This window comes from Lampetra fluviatilis, chromosome 50 (assembly GCF_964198595.1).
Source record: "Lampetra fluviatilis chromosome 50, kcLamFluv1.1, whole genome shotgun sequence".
Classification (NCBI taxonomy): Eukaryota; Metazoa; Chordata; class Hyperoartia; order Petromyzontiformes; family Petromyzontidae; genus Lampetra; species Lampetra fluviatilis.
The window spans coordinates 5,655,092-5,681,600 of NC_136324.1; the positions used below are offsets into that span (position 1 = coordinate 5,655,092).

The following is a 26,509-nucleotide window of genomic DNA, read 5'->3' on the forward strand; positions in this document are numbered from 1 at the left end:
TGTTTCTAAATGCGGAGGGAAAACCCGGTAGACCACGGGGAGAACATTCAAATTCCAAATAGACAGGCGTCAGGGTCGGGATCGAAGCCATGACCTCCTGTAGACCAGGCGAGCTAGTTAACATCTGGCCACCGCGTGCGTGTGTGCATGGAACCCAGAAAACCCCAGTCCGATTTCCACTCGCGACCAATAACAAAAGTGGTGGATATTTGAATCGGTCCTAGGCCTCTTCTATGTCAACTCAGCCTTAAATTAATACCTGGTTTGGTGTGCCATCAACTCTGGGGAGACAAAGGTTGTTGGACATAGTTCCGGCCACCCACCCACCCCCTCGCGTGCCGTGCCTGCCTTCGTATGTGCTCGCTTACAGCACTTGTCCCAAAATCCTGTTAAGGCTATACAGGGGTTCTTTGTCTATTTCTAGAGGTGCGTGTGTGTGTGTGGTGTGGCATCATGCGCAAGTGCACGTGTATACATCTGTGTGTGTGTGGGGAGCGGTGGCGTAGTGGTTAGCGCTCAGCGCTACGAACCCGGGGACCCGAGTTCGATTCCTGCTCAAGTCCAACACCAGTGACGATTATCTGAAACGGTTCTGAGCCTCCCCTAGGTCGACTCGGCCTCAAATGAGTAAACATCGCCACTAGGAAGAGAAATGCGGCCGGGCGTGGTGCTGGCCACCCACCCCCTCGTGTGCCGTTCGGGCTTTCATAGGCGCTTGCAAACAGCACTTCCCCCGACAGTCTGTTAAGGCTACACGGGGGATCTTTGTCTTTGCATGCCGGTGTGCGTGCGTCCTTGGCTTGCGTGAGAAGCGTCACGAGAAGCGTCGCCATGAGAGCCTGCTGAGCGAGGAGCTGCTGGCGGCCGTCGGCTACCTGAACCTCTTCCTCCCCCCCGAGCACCACATCCACTACATCGCGTGGGACATGGCCAAGTACAGCAAGAGGTGGAGGCCACGCGCACGGCTCGCTCCGACAGCTTTTACCATCTTCTTGGTTCTTTCGGTAAAGTCACGTAGAATGGAAATAATGAAAAACATAATAAAATAATTCTCACGACGTTTCGGCCACAGCGCAAGCAGCCGTCCTCAGGTGAAGACCAGGTCTGTCGGGGAGACAGCGTCTGTCTTATTTTATTATTTTATTATTTCCATTCTCCGTGACTTTACCGAAAGAGCCAAGAAGATGAATCCCTGCAGTCACGAAAGCTTTAAATCAGCTTTTACGATGTGTACGGGGCACACACACCGACTCGTGCGCCCGGTTGTGGTCGTGTTCGTTGCGGCGATCGTTGTAGATGTGCTGCTTAGGTTTGTTTGTTGTCGATGTTTTTGTTGTGTGCTGCAGGAAGCATGTGAACGTGCTGGACAAGCTGAGTGACATTGCAGAGGGAGTTCTCAGGAAGACGGGTTTCTTCATGAACAAGCGGAGCTACTATTGCAACGCTCTGCACCTCGAGGAGAGGTGAGGGACAACCAGGAATAGACCCCGCACCTGGTGGAGGGGGTGAGTCTCGTGGGGTTAGTATTTAACTGCGTCTCTGAATCTCTGTGTGCGTGTGTCGGTGAGCAGATTGGATGAGATCGGGGGACTAAGGATGGCTGGTCGACAGTTACAGGTGCTCGCTCATAACCCTGTTGTCGGCTCTCTACACCACATTGAGAGAGCAGTGGGGCAATTGGAAATGTTTAACACGTGAACACATCATGCTGGATTTATTGTTGCATCGCAAGATCACGGGAGGTGGTGGCGGTGGCATGGGGAGGGCTTCATCCGGCTGTCGATTAATCATGGCTGATGGTGATAAGATAAGGACATGCTGTGGATAGTGTTGGCAATGGCAGTAAACTGAAAGCTATATATAGGAGTATTTACACTAGTTTTGTGTGTGTACGTTTTTTATGCAAGTTTTCAAACGTTCTCTATGAAGGCATGCGCAATGTAATATAGTGTTATCGTGTGTAATCAGACAGGAGTACTACGGACTAACTGCGTCGACTGTCTGGACCGCACTAACACCGCACAGTTCATGGTTGGAAAGTGTGCGCTCGCATATCAGCTGTACGCTCTGGGAGTGCTCGGCAGTCCGCAGCTGGAGCTTGACACCGACGCTGCCAGGTATGGAGTGCACGCACGGGCTACCATGCACATGCGCACAGCTACGTATGCAACCCTGAACACACTGCACACCACAAATCTTGACTCAAAGCTTTCGTGACTGCAGGAATTCATATTCTTTGGGTCTTTCGGTGAAGCCACGTGGATAGAAAAATAACAAAATTATCACGGCGTTTCGATCGCAACACAAGCAATCGTCAGCAGGTGAAAAAATAGAGCGGGAGAGCTGCCTGATGACGATTGCTTGTGTTGCGATCGAAACGTCGTGATAATTTTGTTATTGTTCTATCTACGTGGCTTTACCAAAAGACCCAAAGAACACTGCGCACACTTTGAGTGCATACACCTACACGCATGTGCACAGTGCAGCCAACGGCTATGGGTTGGCATTTTCAAGATCAAGATGTCAACACACCTCTGCAACGCTCTCCGCCGCTGCAGATCCTGCAGCTGCTGCACAGTTGGCAACGAGACCTTCAGGATCTGTGCTAATAGTATCCCAGCGCCTGCTCTTAGGTCTTTCCCTTGGTCAACGGACTCGTGGAGACCATATTCTTGGGTTTTTTCGGTAAAGTCACGTAGGTAAAAAATAAAAATAAAATAAAAATCACGACGTTTCGGAGGCAACACAAGCCTCCGTCTTCAGGTGGAACCGTCACAGCACGATAGCTGTATCAAGTAAATGGAGACCACTCCTATTGCCTGTCTTGGCAATTAGCCCTTACCTATCTTGCACATGTGCCCCCACCCAGCGCAACCATTGCTGCCTCATCATATCTTCCAAGCTATGCTAGTGTAATTCTTTATTTTAACTTGGAAAACTTGCCTTGGAAAACATCATAGGCAGGTGGGTCCCTGCCTATGATGTTTATTTTTTTTCCTTATGTTGTTGAACTTCTTTCGCAGCATTGCATGTGGGAATTAACAGGAGTGCCCAAAGAAATCCCACATGCTGAGAAAAGGGCGGATACTCAAAGCTGCTGCAGCCTGCCAGAAATCTGCTCACCATAGCACCAATGGCTCCAGTCTCGCATGATCCAACTCGCTGGATTAAGGGCACATGCCTTAACACTTCATCCTTCTTAGTCTTGCGCTCAGGTTAGCAATGACATCTAGCACAGCAAAGATGTCTCAATTGTGACCTCAAGTTGGATGCTGTTTTAAAAGAGGAAGGCAGTATGCGAGCGAAGTGTTAGTACACAAACAGCACCAACCACGTCACCACATCGCAGAGATCATATCCACTCGGGTCATACACCCTGCATTGAGATTTGGGCATACAATTGAGGTTTTGTGCTTCTAATAATCATACATTTCTTCACCTGAGGACGGCTGCTTGCGTTGTGGCCGAAACGTCGTGAGAATTATTTGATTATGTTTTATTTTTATTATTTTATTATTTTCCTTCTACGTGACTTTACCGAAAGAACCAAGAAGATGAATCCCTGCAGTCACGAAAGCTTTAAATCGAAATTTAATCGTAAATAATTGCATTTATATAGCGCGTTTAATCAAGGAGCTCAAATCTTTGCACAGGACACAACAGTAGCAGACACTCAGCATAAAAATGATATTATAAATACATTACAAAAATAATTTACTAAATTAACTAAAACTGTCATAAGCGGAAGCATGTGAATGTGACCAGCATGTGCACACAACTGTAGCCTGTGCATCGAGACGTTCCTTGTGGCTATTGGATGCTGTCATGTTACAGGATCCTGGAAGAGTTGTACGAAGACCACGGTGATACGCTAGCCCTGCAGTACGGAGGCTCCCAGCTGGTGCACCGTGTCAAGACTTACCGCAAGCTGACGCCGTGGACCTCACACTCGCGGGACATCATGCAGACGCTCTCCCGCTACTACAGCAACGCCTTTTCAGGCAAAGCGAATCGCAATGCACACGGCTAGACGCTTTTCAGGCAATGCGAGTCGCGATACACATGGCAAGACGCTTCGCCGTGCGTGTGGGGCCTGCTTTGCATTCATGTGCATGTGCCCTGCAGGAGTATATGATGCATACCTGTCAACCCCTTATCAGTTGCCCGACCTTATTACAGACCAATTCAGACCTTATTGGTCACCCCGTGCCCTTGTAAATCTCAACGTTCATCCTACAAAAATATTTTTTGTGCCCGTATTGAAACGGCTGCACGCCGTGTGGACCTGAAAACTCAATTTCCCTGTACAAGAATACAGGTAAACCGTATGGGATGACAGGTGTGTGATGCTAATCCTTGAAAAATGTTCTCGCAAACTGGACTTTAGACCATGTACGTGATATTTTTTGGCTCCTCGTTAGACTGATACACAACTGTGTGGTTGTGCGTGTACGAAATTGCCGACGATGCATTGCGCGCGATCCACCAACGTGACTGCTGCAGCCACGAGTAGCATCGCGACGCGCTGCAATCCACGACTGCAAATCGTTTCGTACTCTTCGCGTGCGTGGACTCGCATGCGGGTTGTGCTCGTGACCCCCCACCCCTCTCCCCCGCTGCGCAGACGCTGAGAAGCAGGATGCAATGAACCTGTTCCTGGGGATGTTTGTGCCTCGGGATGGGAGGCTGCATCTGTGGGAGCTCACGACGGATTACTACCTCCACCACACGGATGCCACCCGCCTCCCTTCCGCGCTGCGCAGGTGTGTGCCCTTCCGTCCGCTGAATCGTTGAAGCGGATAGGTGAACTCTGCAAATGGGGAGGATTCTATTCTAGATTTGAAGCTTTCGTGACTGCAAGGATTCATACTCTCAGTTCTTTCGGTAAAGTCACGTAAGTAAAAAAAAAATTGAAATTAATAAATAAAATAATAAAATCAGTGAAGTCACGTAATTAAGTCACGTAGGTAAAAATAAAATAATAAAATCACTGATTTTAGTCTTTTATTTTAATTAATTTTTATTTCATTTTTTTACCTACGTGACTTTACCGAAAGAATTGAGAGTATGGGGAGGATTCTAGTTGATTTTGTCCACGATTCTCACGGCCTGGGTCTTGTGCAGACTGTCCAATTAGATTTCCTGTTGTGCGCCCCAATCCTACGGCATCTTCTCCTGTATGCGTCCATCGTGTGTGTGTGTTTCCTCCGTCTCGGCTGATTTTCAGTCGCAGGATCTATCCATCTTCTTGGTTCTTTCGGTAAAGTCACGTAGAAGGGAAGTAATAAAATAATAAAAATAAAACATAATAAAATAATTCTCACGACGTTTCGGCCACAATGCAAGCACCCATTTCAGACACTGTCTCCCCGACAGACCTGGTCTTCACCTGAGGACGGCTGCTTGCGTTGTGGCCGAAACGTCGTGAGAATTATTTTATTATGTTTTATTTTTATTATGTTATTACTTCCCTTCTACATGACTTTACCGAAAGAACCAAGAAGATCGGCGTATGCGTTGGCACCGGTTGCCAGGGGACACGTCCTTGTAACAGAGAGCTCTTTGGAGTCTAGGCACACTGAACACGTTTCACAAGCCAATTAATTGGATGTCATTCCCTTAAGGGTTTAAATGGACCCCCGTTCCCTACAGGTTTGGTGGCTCACACGCCTGTAATTCTGCACTGTGGAGGTGAGGGTTGGTGGAAAGTGAAACATGTTGCGCGTCTTCCTTTGTGGGCATCAAGGTGCAATATCCTGGCTCGCCAAGCGGAATGCAGTATAGAAAAGTGTTGACCGATATCATCTGTCCAGTGTGGAACGACGCAATGCCCCGATCCACAAGTATACGAAGGAGACATCACAGCGATGATCCACTATTCTAGATTAGAAGCTTTCGTGACTACAAGAATTCATTATTATTTGATTTCTATTATTATCAATATTATTTATTTTATTTTTTACCTACGTGACTTTACCGAAAAAACCTAAGAAGATGATACGCTGCTCTGCTGCACCAGCTGACACGGTTGTCTGGCTTGAGCCACCTTAATTGTAGTTGTTGATCTGCATCAACATCGGCCATACAAAAAGAGGATATGTCCCTTCTGTATGGAATGGAGTGTTGCCCCGTTGCATGTGTGGGTTTTCTCCGAGTGCTCCGGTTTCCTTCCGCATGTATGAAGACTCACTAATTGGTTGAAAACATCCTATTATGTAGAGAACTGCAGAGCAAGTGTTGGTGTTGCCTGGAAACCTTTCAGCCTGGTCTGTGGTTCCTCTGCGCCTGTGAGACCCAATCTGTATGAATTACGCTGCATCAAGTTAATCATGACAATCATTAGATTATGTATGTGACAGATGCAAAGGTGTGTTAGCACTAGTAAAAGAGTGCATTTTATGTTGGATCCCACAGCCGAAATGGTAGAAGACAGAGGTGGGACAAAGTCATTGTTATGCAAGTCCAAGTCGAGTCGCAAGTCATCAAATTCATGACTCGAGTCTGACTCGAGTCCAAGTCACATGACTCGAGTCCACATCTCAGAGGTGGGACAAAGTCATTGTTATGCAAGTCCAAGTCGAGTCGCAAGTCATCAAATTCATGACTCGAGTCTGACTCGAGTCCAAGTCACATGACTCGAGTCCACATCTCATAGGTGGGACAAAGTCATTGTTATGCAAGTCCAAGTCGAGTCGCAAGTCATCAAATTCATGACTCGAGTCTGACTCGAGTCCAAGTCACATGACTCGAGTCCACATCTCAGAGGTGGGACAAAGTCATTGTTATGCAAGTCCAAGTCGAGTCGCAAGTCATCAAATTCATGACTCGAGTCTGACTCGAGTCCAAGTCACATGACTCGAGTCCACATCTCAGAGGTGGGACAAAGTCATTGTTATGCAAGTCCAAGTCGAGTCGCAAGTCATCAAATTCATGACTCGAGTCTGACTCGAGTCCAAGTCACATGACTCGAGTCCACACCTCAGAGGTGGGACAAAGTCATTGTTATGCAAGTCCAAGTCGAGTCGCAAGTCATCAAATTCATGACTCGAGTCTGACTCGAGTCCAAGTCACATGACTCGAGTCCACATCTCATAGGTGGGACAAAGTCATTGTTATGCAAGTCCAAGTCGAGTCGCAAGTCATCAAATTCATGACTCGAGTCTGACTCGAGTCCAAGTCACATGACTCGAGTCCACACCTCAGAGGTGGGACAAAGTCATTGTTATGCAAGTCCAAGTCGAGTCGCAAGTCATCAAATTCATGACTCGAGTCTGACTCGAGTCCAAGTCACATGACTCGAGTCCACATCTCATAGGTGGGACAAAGTCATTGTTATGCAAGTCCAAGTCGAGTCGCAAGTCATCAAATTCATGACTCGAGTCTGACTCGAGTCCAAGTCACATGACTCGAGTCCACATCTCAGAGGTGGGACAAAGTCATTGTTATGCAAGTCCAAGTCGAGTCGCAAGTCATCAAATTCATGACTCGAGTCTGACTCGAGTCCAAGTCACATGACTCGAGTCCACACCTCTGGTAGAAGATGTTAACGCAGTGTGATAGTCCTAATACAGGGTTTTACAGCACTTCTGTTGTGCATTACACAGACCCTGCACGTATTAGTAATTATATAATAATAATATTTTCCCAGAACATGTCACTGAGTCTCAAGACAATTATTCAGGAGGTTTCTGTGTTTGGTTGTTTGGCCACTTCCTCTAAGGAATGTTTGCCTTGTGGGAGGAAACCATATACAGGAGACTTTCGTGTAAGAATAATTTTTGCCCTTTCTGGCAACAAAACAGGTGTAAAGATTTTGATCTAAAGCTTTCGTGACTGCAGGGATTCATATTCTTGGTTCTTTCGGTAAAGTCACGTAGAAGGGAAATAATAAAATAATACAAATTAAACAATTACATTCTCACGACGTTTCGATCGCAACACAAGCACAATCATCGTCAGGTGTGAAAACCACAGCAAGAAAATTTGCTTGCAAGAACATTTTCTTGCCGAATATGAATCCCTGCAGTCACGAAAGCTTTCAATTGAAACATCTAGAAACAGTTAATTCGTCGTTATTCTCGGACATGTGTGTATTACAAGTCACGTGCTTAAACCGAGAGAAAATATGCGGCTCCGGTTAATCCGAAATGCACGTGATCGTCTCTACAGTGCAGTAGTTGCCATATATTTACAACAGTGGAGGCGGTTTGATTGATGTTGATTGTCATGGCTCTGCTATCCACTTCGTGGAGCCGAGTTGTCTGTGTGGGCAAATATGTTTTTTGGCATCGAGATCCGTGGAAAATTTATATTTTTGGATTATCCGGAGATTTTGAATTATCCGCGGCCGTTCTCCCCGTCATTAGCACGGATAATCGAGAGTTATCCTGGATACTCAAAAGCTCAGCACAGATAATTCCATCTCCTGGCCACCGTGTGTGTAGCTTAAGCCTGCAACAGCTGGTACTCCCAGAAACTAGGATTTTAAATCCGCTCGGCTTCTGAGCTCCGGCGGGAACGGGCGCGTTCATCGAAATGTGCGTGTTTCTGTGGCAGCTACACCCGCTGGTGGTCTCCGGTGCTACTCTCATGTCTTCCACTGCCCTACGTTCCACGTGAGTTTCCCCCGCTCGTCACCGGCATCTCGGGAAGCTGAGAGTTGGTTTCGTGGGGTAAGATCAACATATTCTTAGGTTTTTTCGGTGAAGTCACGGAGGTAAAAAATTTTAATTAATAAAAGTAAAATAAAAATAACATAAAAATCACGACGTTTCAGAGGCAACACAAGCTTCTTCACTTGATACAGCAATCGTGCTGCGACGGTTCCACCTGAAGACGGAAGCTTGTGTTGCCTCCGAAACGTCGTGATTTTTATTTTATTTTTATTTTACTTTTATTAATTTAAAAATTTTTACCCACGTGACTTTACCGAAAAAAACCTAAGAATATGAATCCTTGCAGTCACGAAAGCTTCAAATCTAGAATTAAGATCAACATGTTATTGTGGCCAAAGTCGTCAAAGTCCGCCACCCCTACTACTACACGAAATTGCCAACGCTCTCTCCCCTCTCTGCCAGAGCCCTCAGCTGCTGCGCAGTATGCTGGCACGCAGCCATCTCAAAGATCTGCCCTCGCACTAATCCCGCCTTCCATAGCCTTAGGTCTTCCCTTTGTCGTCACACCTGTGGATACCCCTCCAATGTCTGTGTTGGCAATTTTCCATCCGTGATCTTTCATGCGTCCCACCCAGCGCGACCATAATGCATAATTACATTTACAACACTTCTGGATTTATATCTTGCCACGACATTGCTAGCATCCATCTCGGCCACCCGAGGTCAATTGTCAGAAACGTTTTTTTTAGGCTTCCTAAGAGACCAGCTCTCTGATTCATATGTTTAAAATATTATTGTATTTATACTCAAACACGTTATTCTCTTTTTTTATTCGAAAGCCCATCAAAAATATGCCCTTACAAAGCAATGTGTCTCTTGACCTCCAGCGTTAACGCATCTCTCCTCCTCCCGTGACTTACAGTTCTTCTGCAGGATGCCCACTTCTAGCTACCAGTAGCAATTTCGTCTTTGGAGACCCCAGTCTCCAGCCGCAGTGCCTAACACCGCCGGCATTGGACAATTGGGGTGAATCTGTGCAGATCACTTCAGGATTTGCGTAAAGTGCCATTTTCATTCCGTTTTAATAAAAGGCACAGTTACAGGAATCGGTGCGTGCATTAACTGGGTAATGAAAAGCCACATTAAGCAGTGCCGAAGAAGAAATATTTTAGCCATGGGACCTTTTTGCCAGGATAAAAATTTCCGAAAAATACGAATAGGTTTGGGGCCGTCCATAAATGACGTCACGCACCTGGGGGGGGGGGGTCAGACATTTGTGACGATGTATGACGAGGGGGGGGGGTTTGAGAAATGTGACGTCACATCAAAATGCGCAACTTTAAATAAATATAGACAACACGTTCTATTTAGTTAAACAGACTTTTTAATAAATGTTTTCTCCTACAACATCAGAGTGCAGCGCCACATTAAATACGCACTACAATGACAATAGTTTAAAGCGATTTGAAGCATGTTTTTTTTTTAGGGGGGGGGGCTTTGTTATGTCATATTTGAGGGGGGGGTCTGACTTTTTACGATGCCGTGTGACGAAGGGGGGGGGGTCAAAAATCGTCCAAAATCGCGTGACGTCATTTATGGACGGCCCCTTTTACGCTTTCTGGCAATAAAACAGGAGATGTTAAGATGTTCAAACACCATCTAGACACCTTTTGCAAGGCAACTGTGAACTTTGTAAACAAACATGTCCTGATAATATCTGCATTGTCTTTGTACTGTTGGCCTTTTGGTGATCTCTGGTCTAACGCTGGTGAGACAAGGCCATGAACAAGACTGTCTCTCGATTTAAAGCTTTCGTGACTGCAGGGATTCATCTTCTTGGTTTTTTCGGTAAAGTCACGTAGAAGGGAAATAATAAAATAATAAAAATAGACTTATTAAAATACAATTCTCACGACGTTTCGGCCACAACGCAAGCAGCCGTCCTCAGGTGAAGAACAGGGCTGAGAAAGAACAGGGCTGAGGATGAAGAACAGGGCTGTCGACAGCCCTGTCGACAGCCCTGTTCTTCACCTGAGGACGGCTGCTTGCGTTGTGGCCGAAACGTCGTGAGAATTATTTTATTATGTTTTATTTGTATTACTTTATTATTTCCATTCTACGTGACTTTACCGAAAGAACCATGAAGAAGACTGTCTCTGGTGTAGGCCAATCAGTTTCAAAGACAATGCATAATATTATATCAGTGTGCTTGTTTGCATGTTTTGCCACAAGTATGTGTGGTTAATGCAGATGTGATGCCTTGCAAAAGGTTTCTATTTGGTGTTTGAACATCTTAACATCTCCTGTTTTATTGCCAGAAAGCGTAAAAGCCTATTCGTATTTTTCGTAATTTTTGATACTGGCAAAAAGGTCCCATGGCTAAAATATTTCGTCTTAGGCACTGCTTAACGTGGCTTTTCATTACCCAGTTAATACACGCACCGATTCCTGTAACTGTGCCTTTTATTAAAACGGAATTAAAATGGCACTTTACGCAAATCCTGAAGTGATCTGCACAGATTCACCCCAATTATCCAATGCCGGCGGTGTTAGGCACTGCGGCTGGAGACTGTACATTGCTCCCGATGACGTTGATGAGAAACATGGACATTGACTGCAAATATTTATTGACGGCTGTAAAATGGTGCAAAGAACCATGGAGAGGTACATTTTGTCAAAACTAAGAGCAGCTGCGGGGACAATAGGGGGCGGGTGGGGGGGAGGTTGAACTGACGTAAGATAATTGACGTTGAGCCCGGTCTCCTGCAGGTGCAGGACAAGAGACGGGTAGTCAGCCCGCGGGGTCTGATGGCCTGGGCGAAAGCGCCGAGGACGAGGATGAGGAGACGGACGTTTACACCGAGTTCTTCCAGCCTCATCAGCTGACCAGCCTCGAAGAAACCTTCGCTTTCACGATGCCTTGCTCCACCCGGTGAGTGGCCTGCACCGCCACCTCGGCCCGGAATGATGTTTGGAGTTCTAAGATGATTTTGGTTTCACCAGGTGAGAAGTCAAGAGACCCGGGATGAATCTAATTTTCGAGCGTTACCTGGGGAAGTAGTCTGCCAGCAGGGTGGGGGGGGGGGGGTGATGTTCGCTGCTATGTATAATTCCAGTTGAGCAAATTTGTGGGTGATCATTGATTTTGCCATATTTGGATCCTGACGCCAGCATACAATGGCCTAGTCTTGCGAATGACGTCAACAGTAATAGCCAGGGCAGCCGCTGGATTCGAACTGTGAACATCTGCAACAAGTAGCTAACGTGTTGCCACTAGTCCACGTCACTGCATAAGGTAAGCAGGTTATCTTGGCCAATGCTGTTGATCCGAATTAAAGCTGTTGCTGTGTGAGTTGAGGTTGCGGTGTCGGTCTGAATGGATGTCGCTGTGTTGTTTCAGAGACTTCATGCCCAAGGGGGCATCCATAAATCCAAGCCCATTCATTGTGCGAAAGCCTGAAGAGACCAGCAAGAGCTCTCCTTCGCTGAGGTGTCCTGGTTTTTTACGCTTAAAGGATGCGTTCACTGTGTACACACGGTGACTTTCATGTGTGTTGCGCGGTTATCAAATCAATCTCGATCAAAATGTTATCGTGGCCAAGCCATCGATTGCCAACACACCTTGGCAATGCTGTCAACCCTTCGCCAGATCCAGCAGCTGCTTGCACAGTAGACAATCGACCCTCAAGATGTGCCCTAAACATTATCCCACCATCTGTGCTTAGGCCTTACTCTTTGGTCTTTGAAATCGGCCCTCCCCATCCCGCACGTACCACACAATGCAGCCCTTGTTCCTCATGACATCTACAATTCTTGGTCTGCCATGCGCTCATCCAGACTACTGTGTTGCATATCCTATCTTTGCCACGATATGCAGTCCCTTGCATCCATCCCAGACACCTGTGCTCAAATGCCAAAGACTTTTTTTTTAGCTCCTTTGGGTCCCAGGGGGCAACTTGCACGGAACAGCTTACGCAATTCTACGCAGTTCTATAAATTGCGTCGCGAGAATTTGTCCCAATTCCGATTCCCTACGGGATTTACACGTGGGGATTGCTTACATTTCCGTGAAAACATAGGGGCGGTTATTTGCGTCCACACACACTATTGCGTCCACACACACTATTGCGTGCGTGCTCACAAAGACAAAGATCCCCCGTATAGCCTCTACAGACTGTTGAGGTGAGTGCTGTTCGCGAGCACCTGTGAAGGCTGGCATGGCGCACGAGGCAGTGGGTGGTCAGCACAACGCCCGGCTGCCTTTGTCTGCCTAGTTCCGATGTTTTACATATCACATCGGATAGTTATTTGAGGCTGAGTGGACCGAGGGGAGACCCAGCACTGGTTCAGATATTCCGTCACCGATGTTTGGCCGGGAGTGGGAGTCGAACTCGGGTCGCCAAGTTCTTCGCTAATATAGCCTCCTACACGACCACTCTCCTAAATACACAAACACAATCACAAATACACACCCAGACACATGCACACATCCACACTCTTACACACTCAACGTACAACACACACAGGTGCACAATCACATACAAATACTCTCCCCGCACAGACACGCACTGTCACAAATCGACAAAGGAAAAGATCCCCATATCGCCGTTTAACAGGCTGTTCACGAACACCTATTCAGGTTGGGCATTGCACACAATAGATGCATAAAAACCCCACAACAACACTTCTCTGCCACACAAGCACATGAACACATTCCTACGCACTTAAGTGCACACACACATGCTCATACACTCGCACATATAAGCGCATGCAAAATCACAGAATAAAAAAAAATTTACATTTGTACAATGTACAACTTACCTCGGTAACAGACTGAAGCGGTGAAACCACGGTGGCCATATTGCACAGGGACTTGATGCGCCGATGTCGGCCATTTTACATCAGGGTCGCTTTTCCTTGCAGCTGATTGGGTGGCGTAGCGGGAGTGATGGCAACCCCCCCGGCGACCGCTGGCGTGCGTCCATCTTCGCAACTGACCGCTGACGCGCACACAGACGCTCAACGTTTCGGGCGACGCAATTTCGCAGCCGACACACAATCGCTGCCCGGTTGATCTTGTGCAGATTTTCTGTGCTCAGGCCCCTCAGCTCTGTGATCCATAGAGTAATACGGACCCATTTTCCTTACACTCGTTAACCGTGTTTCTCTGCTCTCTTCCAAAATGGTTTGCTTAGCCCATCAAAAACCTCCACCGCTAAAGCGACGTGCCTCTCTTTGACCTCTTCCTCACAACCTCTAGCATAATGAACATTGCTGCCTCAGTATACAAAGTCCCCCACCACCACCACCACCACTGTGGTTATGGATAAGAATTGTGCGTAGATGTTATGCTCGTCTTTTTAGTACAAAGCGTATTGTAACAAAAATATGCAATGGCTTACTTTAGTGATGTGTTGCCAATTCACCGACACCCTTCTAACTTGATCCCTGCTGGGGGGTGCTGACTGCCCGCCGCCCCCCCCCCTGCCCATGTGCTACGTAGCATTGCGAGCACCTGGCGATGTGCTTTGACAAACCACTCAGGCTAAAAGAGGGGGGGGGTCCTCTGTTGGTCTGTGTCTGCAGTAAAACACGTGAGGAAGGGCTGGGGGCGGTGCAGCGCAAGACGGTGGCGAGCGCGCCACCCCCGGCCCCCCTGGAGGACACTCCGTCCAGCAGCTCGGGGGACGACTCGGCATCGGACGCCGATGATGAAAACTCGGCGTCCGTGCGCGGCTCCCCGGCCCGTCCCAACCGGCATCCCGGAGAATGTGTGGATCCACGGCAGGTCAGTCGCCATCCGCGTGGCCTCCTGTGTGGATCCACGGCAGGTCAGAGTCGCCGTCCGCGTGGCCTCCTGTGTGGATCCACGGCAGGTCAGAGTCGCCGTCCGTGTGGCCTCCTGTGTGGATCCACGGCAGGTCAGAGTCGCCGTCCACGTGGCCTCCTGTGTGGATCCACGGCAGGTCAGAGTCGCCGTTTGCGTGGCTTCCTGTGTGGATCCACGGCAGGTCAGAGTCGCCGTCCGCGTGGCCTCCTGTGTGGATCCACGGCAGGTCAGAGTCGCCGTCCGTGTGGCCTCCTGTGTGGATCCACGGCAGGTCAGAGTCGCCGTCCGTGTGGCCTCCTGTGTGGATCCACGGCAGGTCAGAGTCGCCGTCCGTGTGGCCTCCTATGTGGATCCACGGCAGGTTAGAGTCGCCATCCGTGTGGCCTCCTGTGTGGATCCACGGCAGGTCAGAGTCGCCGTCCGTGTGGCCTCCTATGTGGATCCACGGCAGGTCAGAGTCGCCGTCCGTGTGGCCTCCTGTGTGGATCCACGGCAGGTCAGAGTCGCCGTCCGCGTGGCCTCCTGTGTGGATCCACGGCAGGTCAGAGTCGCCGTTTGCGTGGCTTCCTGTGTGGATCCACGGCAGGTCAGAGTCGCCGTCCGCGTGGCCTCCTGTGTGGATCCACGGCAGGTCAGAGTCGCCGTCCGTGTGGCCTCCTGTGTGGATCCACGGCAGGTCAGAGTCGCCGTCCGCGTGGCCTCCTGTGTGGATCCACGGCAGGTCAGAGTCGCCGTTTGCGTGGCTTCCTGTGTGGATCCACGGCAGGTCAGAGTCGCCGTCCGCGTGGCCTCCTGTGTGGATCCACGGCAGGTCAGAGTCGCCGTTTGCGTGGCTTCCTGTGTGGATCCACGGCAGGTCAGAGTCGCCGTCCGTGTGGCCTCCTGTGTGGATCCACGGCAGGTCAGAGTCGCCGTCCGTGTGGCCTCCTGTGTGGATCCACGGCAGGTCAGAGTCGCCGTCCGTGTGGCCTCCTGTGTGGATCCACGGCAGGTCAGAGTCGCCGTCCGCGTGGCCTCCTGTGTGGATCGTGTGGAGGGTGTCGGCGGGGAGGGTGCGACGGACGAGGAAGATTGAGGCATTTCGATTTAAAGCTTTCGTGACCGCAGGGATTTATCTTCTTGGTTCTTTCGGTAAAGTCACGTAGAATGGAAATAATAAAATAATAAAAATTAAACGTAATAAAATAATTCTCACGACGTTTCGGCCACAACGCAAGCAGCCGTCCTCAGGTGAAGAACAGGTCTGTCGGAAAGACAGCGTCTGAATGACTCTGCCACCTGAGGACGGCTGCTTGCGTTGTGGCCGAAACGTCGTGAGAATTATTTGATTATGTTTTATTTTTATTATTTTATTACTTCCCTTCTACGTGACTTTACCGAAAGAACCAAGAAGAAGATTGAGGCACTCGCATGTCGGTGAATTGTGGCGTGCGTGGCCTGCGTAATGGATCGATTCCTGTCCCCTAGTGACTCGGGAGGAATGGTTCATGCTTTTGTGTTCGCCCGACTCGATCAGGCGACAACCAGATCTGGCTGTCGCCTGATGAAGCTAGTTGTAATTACTGGCGAAACGTCGTATTTAGTTTGGAAATGCTGTACTAGTGACGAATTGGCCACGTTCTGTTTACGTGACAACCCTTACTAGTTGGCTGTGTCGGGTGGTGGCGGGTTTTAACGACACATTTTGATATTTACGCGATCTAACCCAAAAAAACCTCTATTAGGGATTTATTTCTATTTGTACCGGGATTGAATAAATATCCATAATTGTAGTTGTGACCGCACATTGCAATCGAAGCCCACAGGACCTTGGGAAACTGTTGGGGCCCGTTCTAGCAGCCCTCCTGCTCGTCTTTGGCTTCCTGCGCCTCTTGAATTATTACTAATTCTGAGAGTGGTTACAAATTCTACATTTTTATTACAGAAACATTGGGGAGAGATCAAAGGGTAGCAGGGCTTGAGGACGAGATCTGGCGTCCGCCGCAAATCAATCATTTAAGCATCTGCAATAGCTTGGAGCTGTAGTTTTCAGATTCGCGTACAAATCCTGTGTTTGCAGCAGAGAGGTTCGTTGACCTGGGTACTCAATTGAAAAAGCCATTGGCGAATGCGAAGTGCGGCGATTGTCTGTGACTTTTCTAAGCAGGTGGTATACCCTTCGGCGCAGAGTGTCTACGGAGTCGACATCACGAAGCAGCTCAGTCTGCAGGACCAAGAGCTGTATGCCAAGTGAGTTCACCACCTTATTGAATGACAACCAAGTTTCGCGACTTCATACGGAATTGACGTAAATCAGAGGTCGCAAACGGGTTTTGATTCCTTACCCGTACCCGGCCGCACCAGGGTCGCAAACGGGTACCCGTACCCGATACCCGGCCGGGTACGGGTAGCCGGGTATCGGGTAGGGTACGGGTATCGGGGACCCAATTGCGACCTCTGGGATGAAGCCATGTTGCAGGCGCGGGTGGGTTGATTCTAGGAACTTGAATTGTGAGAAGAGACAAGACGTTGGGAAATGAGTGACAAACAGTTACTCACCAGTGACTCACGGTCTAGCCGTACCCGTACCCGGCCGCACCAGGGTCACAATCGGGTACCCGATACCCGGCCGGGTACGGGTAGCCGGGTATCGGGTAGGGTACGGGTATCGGGTACCCGATTGCGACCTCTGACGTAAATGTATAAAACGCGCAAGGACACGGTACGCAAATTGTTAGCGCAGAGTTTGCTTGCTTTGCACGTTATCACCCCCGCTGTATGTTTCGTTGCAAGGTTTGTGAAGCTGGGCGTTGACCACAAGTCGACGGAGCCGAGCGTGCGTGTCGCCTCCATCCTGGATGTCTCTAAGCTGCTGTGAGTCACCCACTCGGCACTCGTTTGCACCAGGCCCGCGTCACCCTCTGCGCTCGCACTTAATTCTTTGTATCGTATAAGTTAACGCTGACGTAATTACCACTTTGGGTTACAATAAAACATTCGGAGCGTCGGTGACGGTACGTTATGCGCGTGTTTTGCACGCAGGACTCCGCTATCGGTCTTCCCTCCCGCGAGCGTGCGCCGCGTGTCTCCTCCCCGCGTCTCCTCGCCTGCGCTGGACGTGTACGAGGCGCACGTCCGCGCCGCGCGAGGCCACACGCTGGAGCCCCGCAGGCACGACCTGGTGCTGTACCGACAGCACGTGCGGAACCGCTACATGTGACGCGCGCTCTACGTGCTGCCGCTACACGTGACACGCACTGCATGCGGCTGCTACGTGTGACGCACACGTCACGTGCTCTCGGCATGCATCTGGTGCGTGTGACGCGCAGGCTACATGCAGCCGCTTCATGTGACACGCACGTGGCATGCACTCTACATGCATCTGCTACATGTGACGCACACGTCACGTGCTCTTTGCATGCATCTGGTGCGTGTGACGCGCACGCTACATGCAGCCGCTTCATGTGACACGCACGTGGCATGCACTCTACATGCAGCTGCTACATGTGACGCACACGTCACGTGCTCTCTGCGTGCATCCGGTGCGTGTGACGCGCACGCTACATGCAGCCGCTTCATGTGACACGCACGTGGCATGCACTCTACATGCATCTGCTACATGTGATGCACACGTCACGTGCTCTCGGCATGCATCTGGTGCGTGTGACGCGCATGCTACATGCAGCCGCTTCATGTGACACGCACGTGGCATGCACGCTACATGCAGCCGCTACATGTGACGCATACTCTACATGCAGCTGCTACATGTGACGCACACGTCACGTGCTCTTTGCATGCATCTTGTGCGTGTGACGCGCACGCTACATGCAGCCGCTTCATGTGAAGTGCACTATACATGCAACTACTACACGTGACACGCACTCTACACACAACTACTACATGTGACACGCACGTGACATGCATTCTTCATGCAGCTGCTACATGTGACACGTACATGACATGCATCCTTCACGCACCTGCTACATGTGACGCACACTCTACATGCAGCCACTACACGTGACACGCACATGACACGCACTCTGCATGCAGGCGCTGAATGTGGTGTACATTGTATATGTCGCCACTGCATGTGACACACTTGACTTTGTTTTTTTGCACATCCTTTTGGCCGCACTGTCTCCTTGGAGGGTGTACACATTTCCGCAGCATTGAATCAATACAGAACCAAGTAAACTCTGGACCCGTTTCAGCATTCATTTTGTTTCTTAAGCAGTCAGGCTTAAACGAATACTGATAAAATTCCAGATCTTTCTAGGCAGTGATCCTCTCTGTTGGATATGGGTCCTGAATGTTTTTAACATGTCAATTGAACCGACAGCCAATCGAGGCGAGGGTGGAGCCAGGGCCAGTCATCTCACCGCCGTACAGAGGTCGCAACCGGGTACCCGATACTCGTACCCTACCCGATACCCGGCTACCCGTACCTGGCCGGGTACGGGTAGCCGTTTGCGACCCTGGTGCGGCCGGATACGGGTACGGGTAAGGAATCAAAACCCGTTTGGGACCTCTGCCGTCGTATGACACGCCACATGAGGATAACATCGTGTTTCACGAGTGACGCGAACACGTTTCTTGTCACGCAAGGCACACGACATTGCGCTGAACGCACGACGGAGGTCCAGTGCGAACCCACCCGCCCCCATTGTCGTGATTGGTTACAGCAGGTTTGATGTGGCGGTGCTGGAAGGGAGTTGTTGCTTCTATGGCTCTGCCGCCCAGTTTTTATGAAGCTTTGTGTTTTTTTCCCTGGTCAGTAGTTTTGGAGAATTATGCTTTTGGGTCGAGTTGTGAATGTCTTGTACAAGATGTGTCTGCGAGCGTGGGGGGAACGTCGGAGATTCCATTGCACCCCAACTTTGCATCTCCCTTTGACCCCCCCCCCCCCCCCATGCAATTTATACCTCGCAAGTGAAGCACGCATCCAAGGCACAAGAGGTTCAGCTCTTTAAACTCATCACGGAGAGCCGAGTTCCATCGCCGTACATATATCTGAGGGATGTTCCTAACCGGACGGTGTAGCGCGCAACTCCAATGCAATTTATCACTTCAGAAGCGTACAACGTAGAAACGAGTGCCATACGATGTGTGAAAGGTCTCCACGAGACTAATCTCACGGTGTATTGCAATCGTTTGTCAGTCTTGAACTTTGTCCGTTGAAAACGTCCGGTGCCGGTAAGTAAAAAAAAACAACACGAAGCTTTGTGGGTGGATTTGCACTGCAAATCGTTATTTCTTCACGGATTTTCAAACAACAAAGTACTGCGGCGAAGTCCCAAGCTGGGCTACGCATTTACACCATTGAAAGTTTGGTGAAAATCGGTGCAGAAATAGTGCAACGGCACTGCGTTTCCTTAGAGTGCGCTTCTAATCCGCAACAAGAAAAAACAGCCCGCAATCACTTAAATACAAACTTGCCGCTCCGGACCCACAAGTTTGCGTTTATTGGCATATAGAAGATATATTTCTCGACACCATATTGCTCTTTTTTAAGGCATTTCACTTGCAGACCTAATGAGTCTTGATTCCATTGCTGGGAGTCCCAAAACCACATTGGAGAGACACAATTTCAAAGCAGGGGGGGGGGGGGGGGTCCCAATTCCAAAATCAAGCAGTCCAAATTCCACATCCGCGAGTCCGAATCGGGACTCCAGAAATTGAATTTGGACTCCTGTAACCAAGGAACGGATTCGGACTAGAAATCGGCGCCAGGCATTTTGTAAAAACGGCGGGGCCCAAATTGCTGTGCGATTGGGAGACTCTGAAACACGTTGAGTGCGATGCTCAGGGGTGGGAACTTCACATCTGTTCCACCGATAAACCCAAGCACCTGCCCCCGGGTCCTCGCTGTTATCGGAGACCCCTCAGCTCTCCGTGGCTATCTGCAGTGACGGAACTGGGACAAAAAACAAGTATAACCCGTAAAAACAAAGTTTTTCACTATAAATCCTTTATATGCGTGGCGGCTAGAGTCCTCTCGTCCTCTGGCTTGAGATGGCTGCCACCTATGGGTCAGATGATTGCATGGCACCATTAAGCAATTGGTAATTACAATAATATTTTTGTCCTAAAAAGTGTAAAATTTTGGAAAAAAATGTTCACGAACATTAATTGTCACGCACAACGAGTCTGTGTGGAAAATGTCAGCTCGATTGGATCACGGGAAGTGGGTTAAAAAACGACCGAAAGATTTGCACGGTCGTAAGCGCGCAAGCGCACAAGCAAGTGAACTTAATATAAAGGATTTAAAAACATCCTGAGCCGTTTCTCAGTCGGCCCCTTTGGGTCTACGGCCCAGGGTCGGCAACCTTTTTCGGCTCAGCAGTCGCATGCGGCTCTTTAAACGACTGCATTGCGGCTCTTGAAATATTGAGGGGGGGCGGGGGGGTTACCGATTACGAAAAAAAAATGGATCTTCTTGTTACGTTGTTTGCTGACTCCTGACCATGGGAGTCCAGTTTAACACGGGAGTCCAGTTTACCATGGGAGTACAGTTTACCATGGGAGTCCATTTTTGCCATGGAAATCCAGTTTTTCCATGGTGTCCAGTTTACCATGAGAGTCCAGTTTACCATGGGAGTCCAGTTTACCATGGGAGTCCAGATTACCATGGGAGTCCAGATTACCATTGAAGTCCAGTTTACCATGGGAGTCCAGTTTAACACGGGAGTCCAGTTTAACATGGGAGTCCAGATTACCATTGAAGTCCAGTTTATCATGGGAGTACAGTTTACCATGGGAGTCCATTTTGCCATGGAAATCCAGTTTTTCCATGGTGTCCAGTTTACCATGGGAGTCCAGTTTGCCATGGGAGTCCAGTTTACCATGGGAGTCCAGATTACCATGGGAGTCCAGATTACCATTGAAGTCCAGTTTACCATGGGAGTCCAGTTTAACACGGGAGTCCAGTTTAACACGGGAGTCCAGATTACCATTGAAGTCCAGTTTATCATGGGAGTGCAGTTTACCATGGGAGTGCAGTTTTGCCATGCGAGTCCATTTTACCATGTGAGTCCAGTTTACCATGGGCAGGAGTAGGAAGACTGCGGCTCTTTAAGGTCTGATTCGTGCCTCCGTCTCTTATTCACACTTTGCATTGCGGCTTTTGACAGAGGTTTTTTTTTAAATATACCGAATTCAAAATAAATGGCTCTTGTCATTTTGCTCGCCGACCCCTGCCCTAAGGTCACAACTGACCGGCATAACAGCAGCGGTAAGGTTCGACACAATAACCAGCGACCACATCTCGGCACGAATGAAAAATCCCCGGCGCGCATCGCGACGGGTCCACTCGCGGGTTTTCATTTGGCCGAGGATTCTCGCGCCTGAGGTCCCTTGCCGCAATTGCGTCACGATAGGAAGGACTTACCTGGCGCTCACCTCCGTTGGGGAGCCACAGCCAAAGGTGGGCGCTTCCACATTAGCATGGCAAGGGCGAGTTGACCCGTGACCACTTCGTTTCACCAGGACGCACGTACCTTGACTTCCACCTGTGCGTACGTTGAACTTCGTTCGCACGGTACGCACCCAACAGTGCTAATCGGAGCAACAGCAGCAACGAAGTGTTAGGGCTGATTTATTGGAATGTTTTCACGAGGCTCGTGGTCGTTAACGAAGGCGGCAGGTCATTTGAAAACGATGCATCATCATCATCATCAGCGGGTGAGTGTGCGCGTGCGTGAACACCAGTCAAGCGCCGAGTTCTCAATTCCCCCGACACGGTTCACCTGGTTCAGTGGGGAAATAACTCAAACTAAACACATTTTTTATTCATATTATCAGGTATAATTTTCGATTTAAAGCTTTCGTGACTGCAGGGATTCATCTTCTTGGTTCTTCTCGACAGGGCGGCTGCTTGCGTTGTGGCCGAAACGTCGTGAGAATTATTTTATTATGTTTTATTGTTATTATTTTATTATTTCCATTCTACGTGACTTTACCGAAAGAACCAAGAAGATTATCAGGTATACTATATAGCTCTTTTTCAGAAGCAATCTGGCCACAAATGATAGCTCAACGAAGTGGGCTTATCATCGTCATCACGTGGAAATGTATAGCAGCCAAATACTCTAAACGCGTGATGTTGATTCTAAATATGGTGGGGGAAAAAACACATGGAACACCCGGAGAAAAATCCACGCTATCACGGAGAGAGAGAGAGACACGCAAACTCCAAATATACAGCAGCAAGCGTTAGGGTCGGGATCGAAACCACGCCTACTGCATACCAGGCGAGGTAGTTAACATCTCCTAGCCACTGTGATGGTGATGATGAGAGAGACGCAAACTCCAAATATACAGCAGCAGGCGTCAGGGTCGGCATCGAATCCACGACCTCCTGTGTACCAGGCGAGGTAGTCAACATCTCATCAGGGTCGGCATCGAACCCACGACCTCCTGCATACCAGGCGAGGTAGTCAACATCTCATCAGGGTCGGCATCGAACCCACGACCTCCTGTGTACCAGGCGAGGTAGTCAACATCTCATCAGGGTCGGCATCGAACCCACGACCTCCTGCATACCAGGCGAGGTAGTCAACATCTCATCAGGGTCGGCATCGAACCCACGACCTCCTGTGTACCAGGCGAGGTAGTCAACATCTCATCAGGGTCGGCACCGAACCCACGACCTCCTGTGTACCAGGCGAGGTAGTCAACATCTCATCAGGGTCGGCATCGAACCCACGACCTCCTGTGTACCAGGCGAGGTAGTCAACATCTCCAAGCCACAGCGGCGCCCCGGCGGGTTTTCGCCTAATTTTTTTGCTGCGAAATTAAAAGTCCAGAATGTTGCTGTCGCCTCTCCGTCAATATTGTTGGGGGCTGCTACATCCGTCAGCGACTCGGAGCCAACGGCAGTTAGAGACGTGGGAGAAGTGCGCGGGAGAGGAGGAGGAGGGGTGGTTGGGGGAGGGATATTAACAACCAGAGACCACGCCGGGCTGCAGTGGCACATCTCGAAGTGATTCATTGATTGTTACGCACCAACAGAAGCTAAAGTGATAACAAAATAAATGTGGTATTTACAGTTTTCGTGGTGTTGATGAACCCGGTGCTTTTTTTGAAGAGAGTGAGAGAGTGTGAGTGTGTGTGTATTTATTTATTCGCGGACACACGTAGAGTGTTGTTGTACACGGCGTGGCACGTGCGACGACTTGACAGATGCAACCCCTCTTCTTTGTTCTTTCGGTAAAGTCATCACGTAGAAGGGAAATAATAAAATAATAAAAATAAAACATAATAAAATAATTCTCACGACGTTTCGGCCACAACGCAAGCAGCCGTCCTCAGGTGAAGAACAGGTCTGTCGAGAAGACAGAGTCTGCATGACACACCCCAGATGCAACCCCCTCCGACGTACAAAGCACCGCGTCGTGGCCTCCGTCGATGATCGCGCGCCGATCGTCAACGGCGACTTCCACTCCACCCGGAGGAGTCGTTGCGCGAACACGGAATCAGAAACGTGGTGCACCCATTGACCACCTCGCCCGGCATGCACGAGATCGTGGGAACGGAGCAACAATCTTGACGAGGAGTTCGCGCCAAGCTTGGTGGGAAGGACGAACGCACGCACGCACGAAGAGCAGATAATTTTCTTTTTTTTACTTTTTATTTTCGACAGGTAAGGCCCCACTTCGCTATCCTAGCTCTTTTTCAGAAGCGACCTGGCCACCGCAACTGCTAGCAGCTCAACGAAGTGGCTCATCATTGTCACGTGGAAATGTACAGCAGCCAAAAACTCGAAGCGCGCGTTGATTCTAAATGTGGAGGGGAAAACCGGAGGACCCAGAGACAAACAAAAATCTATGCGACCAACGGTGGGAGGGAGAGAGAGAGAGAACCTGCCAACTCAAAGTACACAACATGCGTCAGGGTCGGGATCGAGCCCACGACGTCATGTATACCAGGCTCAGTGGACCTTACCCTGGTAAAATAAAAACATGTTTATAGTTTAGTTTGTTTCAAACACGTCGGCTTTCGCAACCAATATCCACGATTCAACTTTTTTGGGTTGGATCTCGTAAACATAACGGCAGTTTTTCTCCACAAATCTGACTGTCGCCTGATGAAGCTAGTTGTAATAACTGGCGAAACGTCGTACTCGGATTGTAAATGTTGTGGCTTTGCTCTCCGACACACCGGTTAGTGCTGTACTAATAACGAATTGGCACGTTTTGTTTACGTGACAAACCTTACTAATTGGCTGTGTCGGGTGGTGGCGGGTTTAACGACACATTGACACATTTACGCGATCTAACACCAAAAAAACACCTGTGTTTATGGATTTTAGTTTGTATACTGCGGCGTGTGCGAACATTAACCGTAAAAACGCGAAGCGTCATCTGCCTTCACGCCAGCGGACGTCACAGACCCCGTGACATCATTCGCAAGAGGAGGCCACCGCGTGACGCCGTCGGGGATCCAAATTTGGCAAATTCGTGAGAGTCGTAGCAGCAATCACCCCCCCCCCGACTGGCAGCAGGTCGAATGCCGCAGGGGCACGCTCGTAAAAAATGCGGCATCTTTAATGTCCATCAGAGGTTTTTGGGGTGAGATTGCGTCTTCCCGACAGACCTGTTCTTCACCTGTTCTTCACCTGAGGACGGCTGCTTGCGTTGTGGCCGAAACGTCGTGAGAATTATTTTATTATGTTTTATTTTTATTATTTTATTATTTCCCTTCTACGTGACTTTACCGAAAGAACCAAGAATATAAATGTGTCGTTAAAACCGCCACCACCCGACACAACCAATTAGTAAGGTTGGTCACGTGAACAGAACATGGCAATTGATTACTAGTTCATCACACCGCTGTGTTGGAGAGTAAACCCACAACGTTTATAATTCACCGGTGATCACAACCGGCATCATCAGGCGACAGCCAGAGGTGTGGAGATATCCTCATCCTGTTTCGATCGTAAATAGAGGTGGGGGATAAATGCGATGTCGTCATTTTGTGAGCCAATTAGGTGCGAAGACCAGAGAGAGATGGGAGGGGCGTGGGTTAATTTATTAATATAAATTGCAATGGGTATCTATAATTAGTTGGGTTATTGATGGTTAATCAACATACATGATGTATGTATGAGAATAGGTTTGTACCATTTCTTTGACTAAAAAACAGCTGTGTTAAGATGCTGAAACACCAAACAAAAACCTTCTGCAAGGAATCATGTCTGCATTAACCACATATACTAGTGGTGAACATGCAAACATAAAACATGCTCTGGTACTCTTAGTTTTTTCGGCAAAGTCACGTAGGTAAAAAATTAAATAAAAATTAATAAAAATAAAATAATAAAAATCACGACGTTTCGGAGGCAACACAAGTCTCCATCATCAGGTGGGACCGTCACAGCAAATCTGACTAAAAGTATGAATCTTTGCAGTCACGAAAGCTTCAAATCATGCTCTGGTAGTACATGATGTATTGTCTTTGATTGGTCCACACCAGAGACAGCTTTCTTTAGAGCCTCGTCTCAATCAGTGTTAGACCAGAGGACGCCAAAAGGCGAACAGCACAAAGACGACGCCACGATCAGGACATGGGAGGGCTCTGGGTGAGCAGCGACATTCCCATTCTCATATTTTGATCCTGGCAAGGGAGGTCCCACGATGATGGATGTACATCACGCATGCACATTATGTACGTCTCATCCTGGTCTCTCGGCTTCTCACGCGATTTAACAGAATACAACCTCTTCTTCCGCATGGCTACAATTTGACATCCAGGTGGTGGTCAAGTCCAGGTAGCCGCGTCGGCAGGAGCAGCAGCGGAGTAGATGTCTCATCATCATCATCGTCGTCGCTGGGATGTCTCCTTCCTCGTGTCTGTGGATCGGGGGCGTTGCGTCGTTGCACGCTGTTCTGGATGACCGCATTCGCCAACACTACAACCGGGGAGTTTTCGAAACCCTTCAACTCGAGACTTATTCTTAGGTGTTTTTCGGTAAAGTCACGTAGGGAAAAATAAATAATAATAAAAAATAAAATAGAAATAAAATAATAATTCTAGATTTGAAGCTTTCGTGACTGCAAGGATTCATATTCTTAGGGTTTTTTTCCAG

The 26,509-nt window shown here is 48.9% G+C and overlaps 1 protein-coding gene across 4 annotated transcripts in view; it reads left to right on the plus strand.

Moving 5' to 3' along the window:
- Positions 1–18,890, plus strand: part of FIG4 (FIG4 phosphoinositide 5-phosphatase) — a 32,434-nt gene extending 13,544 nt beyond the window's left edge. For 2 of the 4 annotated variants that reach the window (XM_078878306.1, XM_078878307.1), the window contains exons 12-24: positions 813–946; positions 1,347–1,463; positions 1,572–1,617; positions 1,969–2,117; positions 3,835–4,001; positions 4,625–4,763; positions 8,557–8,615; positions 11,385–11,547; positions 12,016–12,105; positions 14,202–14,403; positions 16,589–16,674; positions 17,218–17,298; positions 17,467–18,890. In XM_078878306.1, the coding sequence (XP_078734432.1) occupies positions 813–946; positions 1,347–1,463; positions 1,572–1,617; positions 1,969–2,117; positions 3,835–4,001; positions 4,625–4,763; positions 8,557–8,615; positions 11,385–11,547; positions 12,016–12,105; positions 14,202–14,403; positions 16,589–16,674; positions 17,218–17,298; positions 17,467–17,644 (1,611 nt within the window). In that variant the 3' untranslated portion in view covers positions 17,645–18,890. The remainder of the gene's footprint in view (positions 1–812; positions 947–1,346; positions 1,464–1,571; positions 1,618–1,968; positions 2,118–3,834; positions 4,002–4,624; positions 4,764–8,556; positions 8,616–11,384; positions 11,548–12,015; positions 12,106–14,201; positions 14,404–16,588; positions 16,675–17,217; positions 17,299–17,466) is intronic. The other 2 variants (XM_078878308.1, XM_078878310.1) reach the window with 2 other exon arrangements.
- Positions 18,891–26,509: the final 7,619 nt, after the last annotated feature.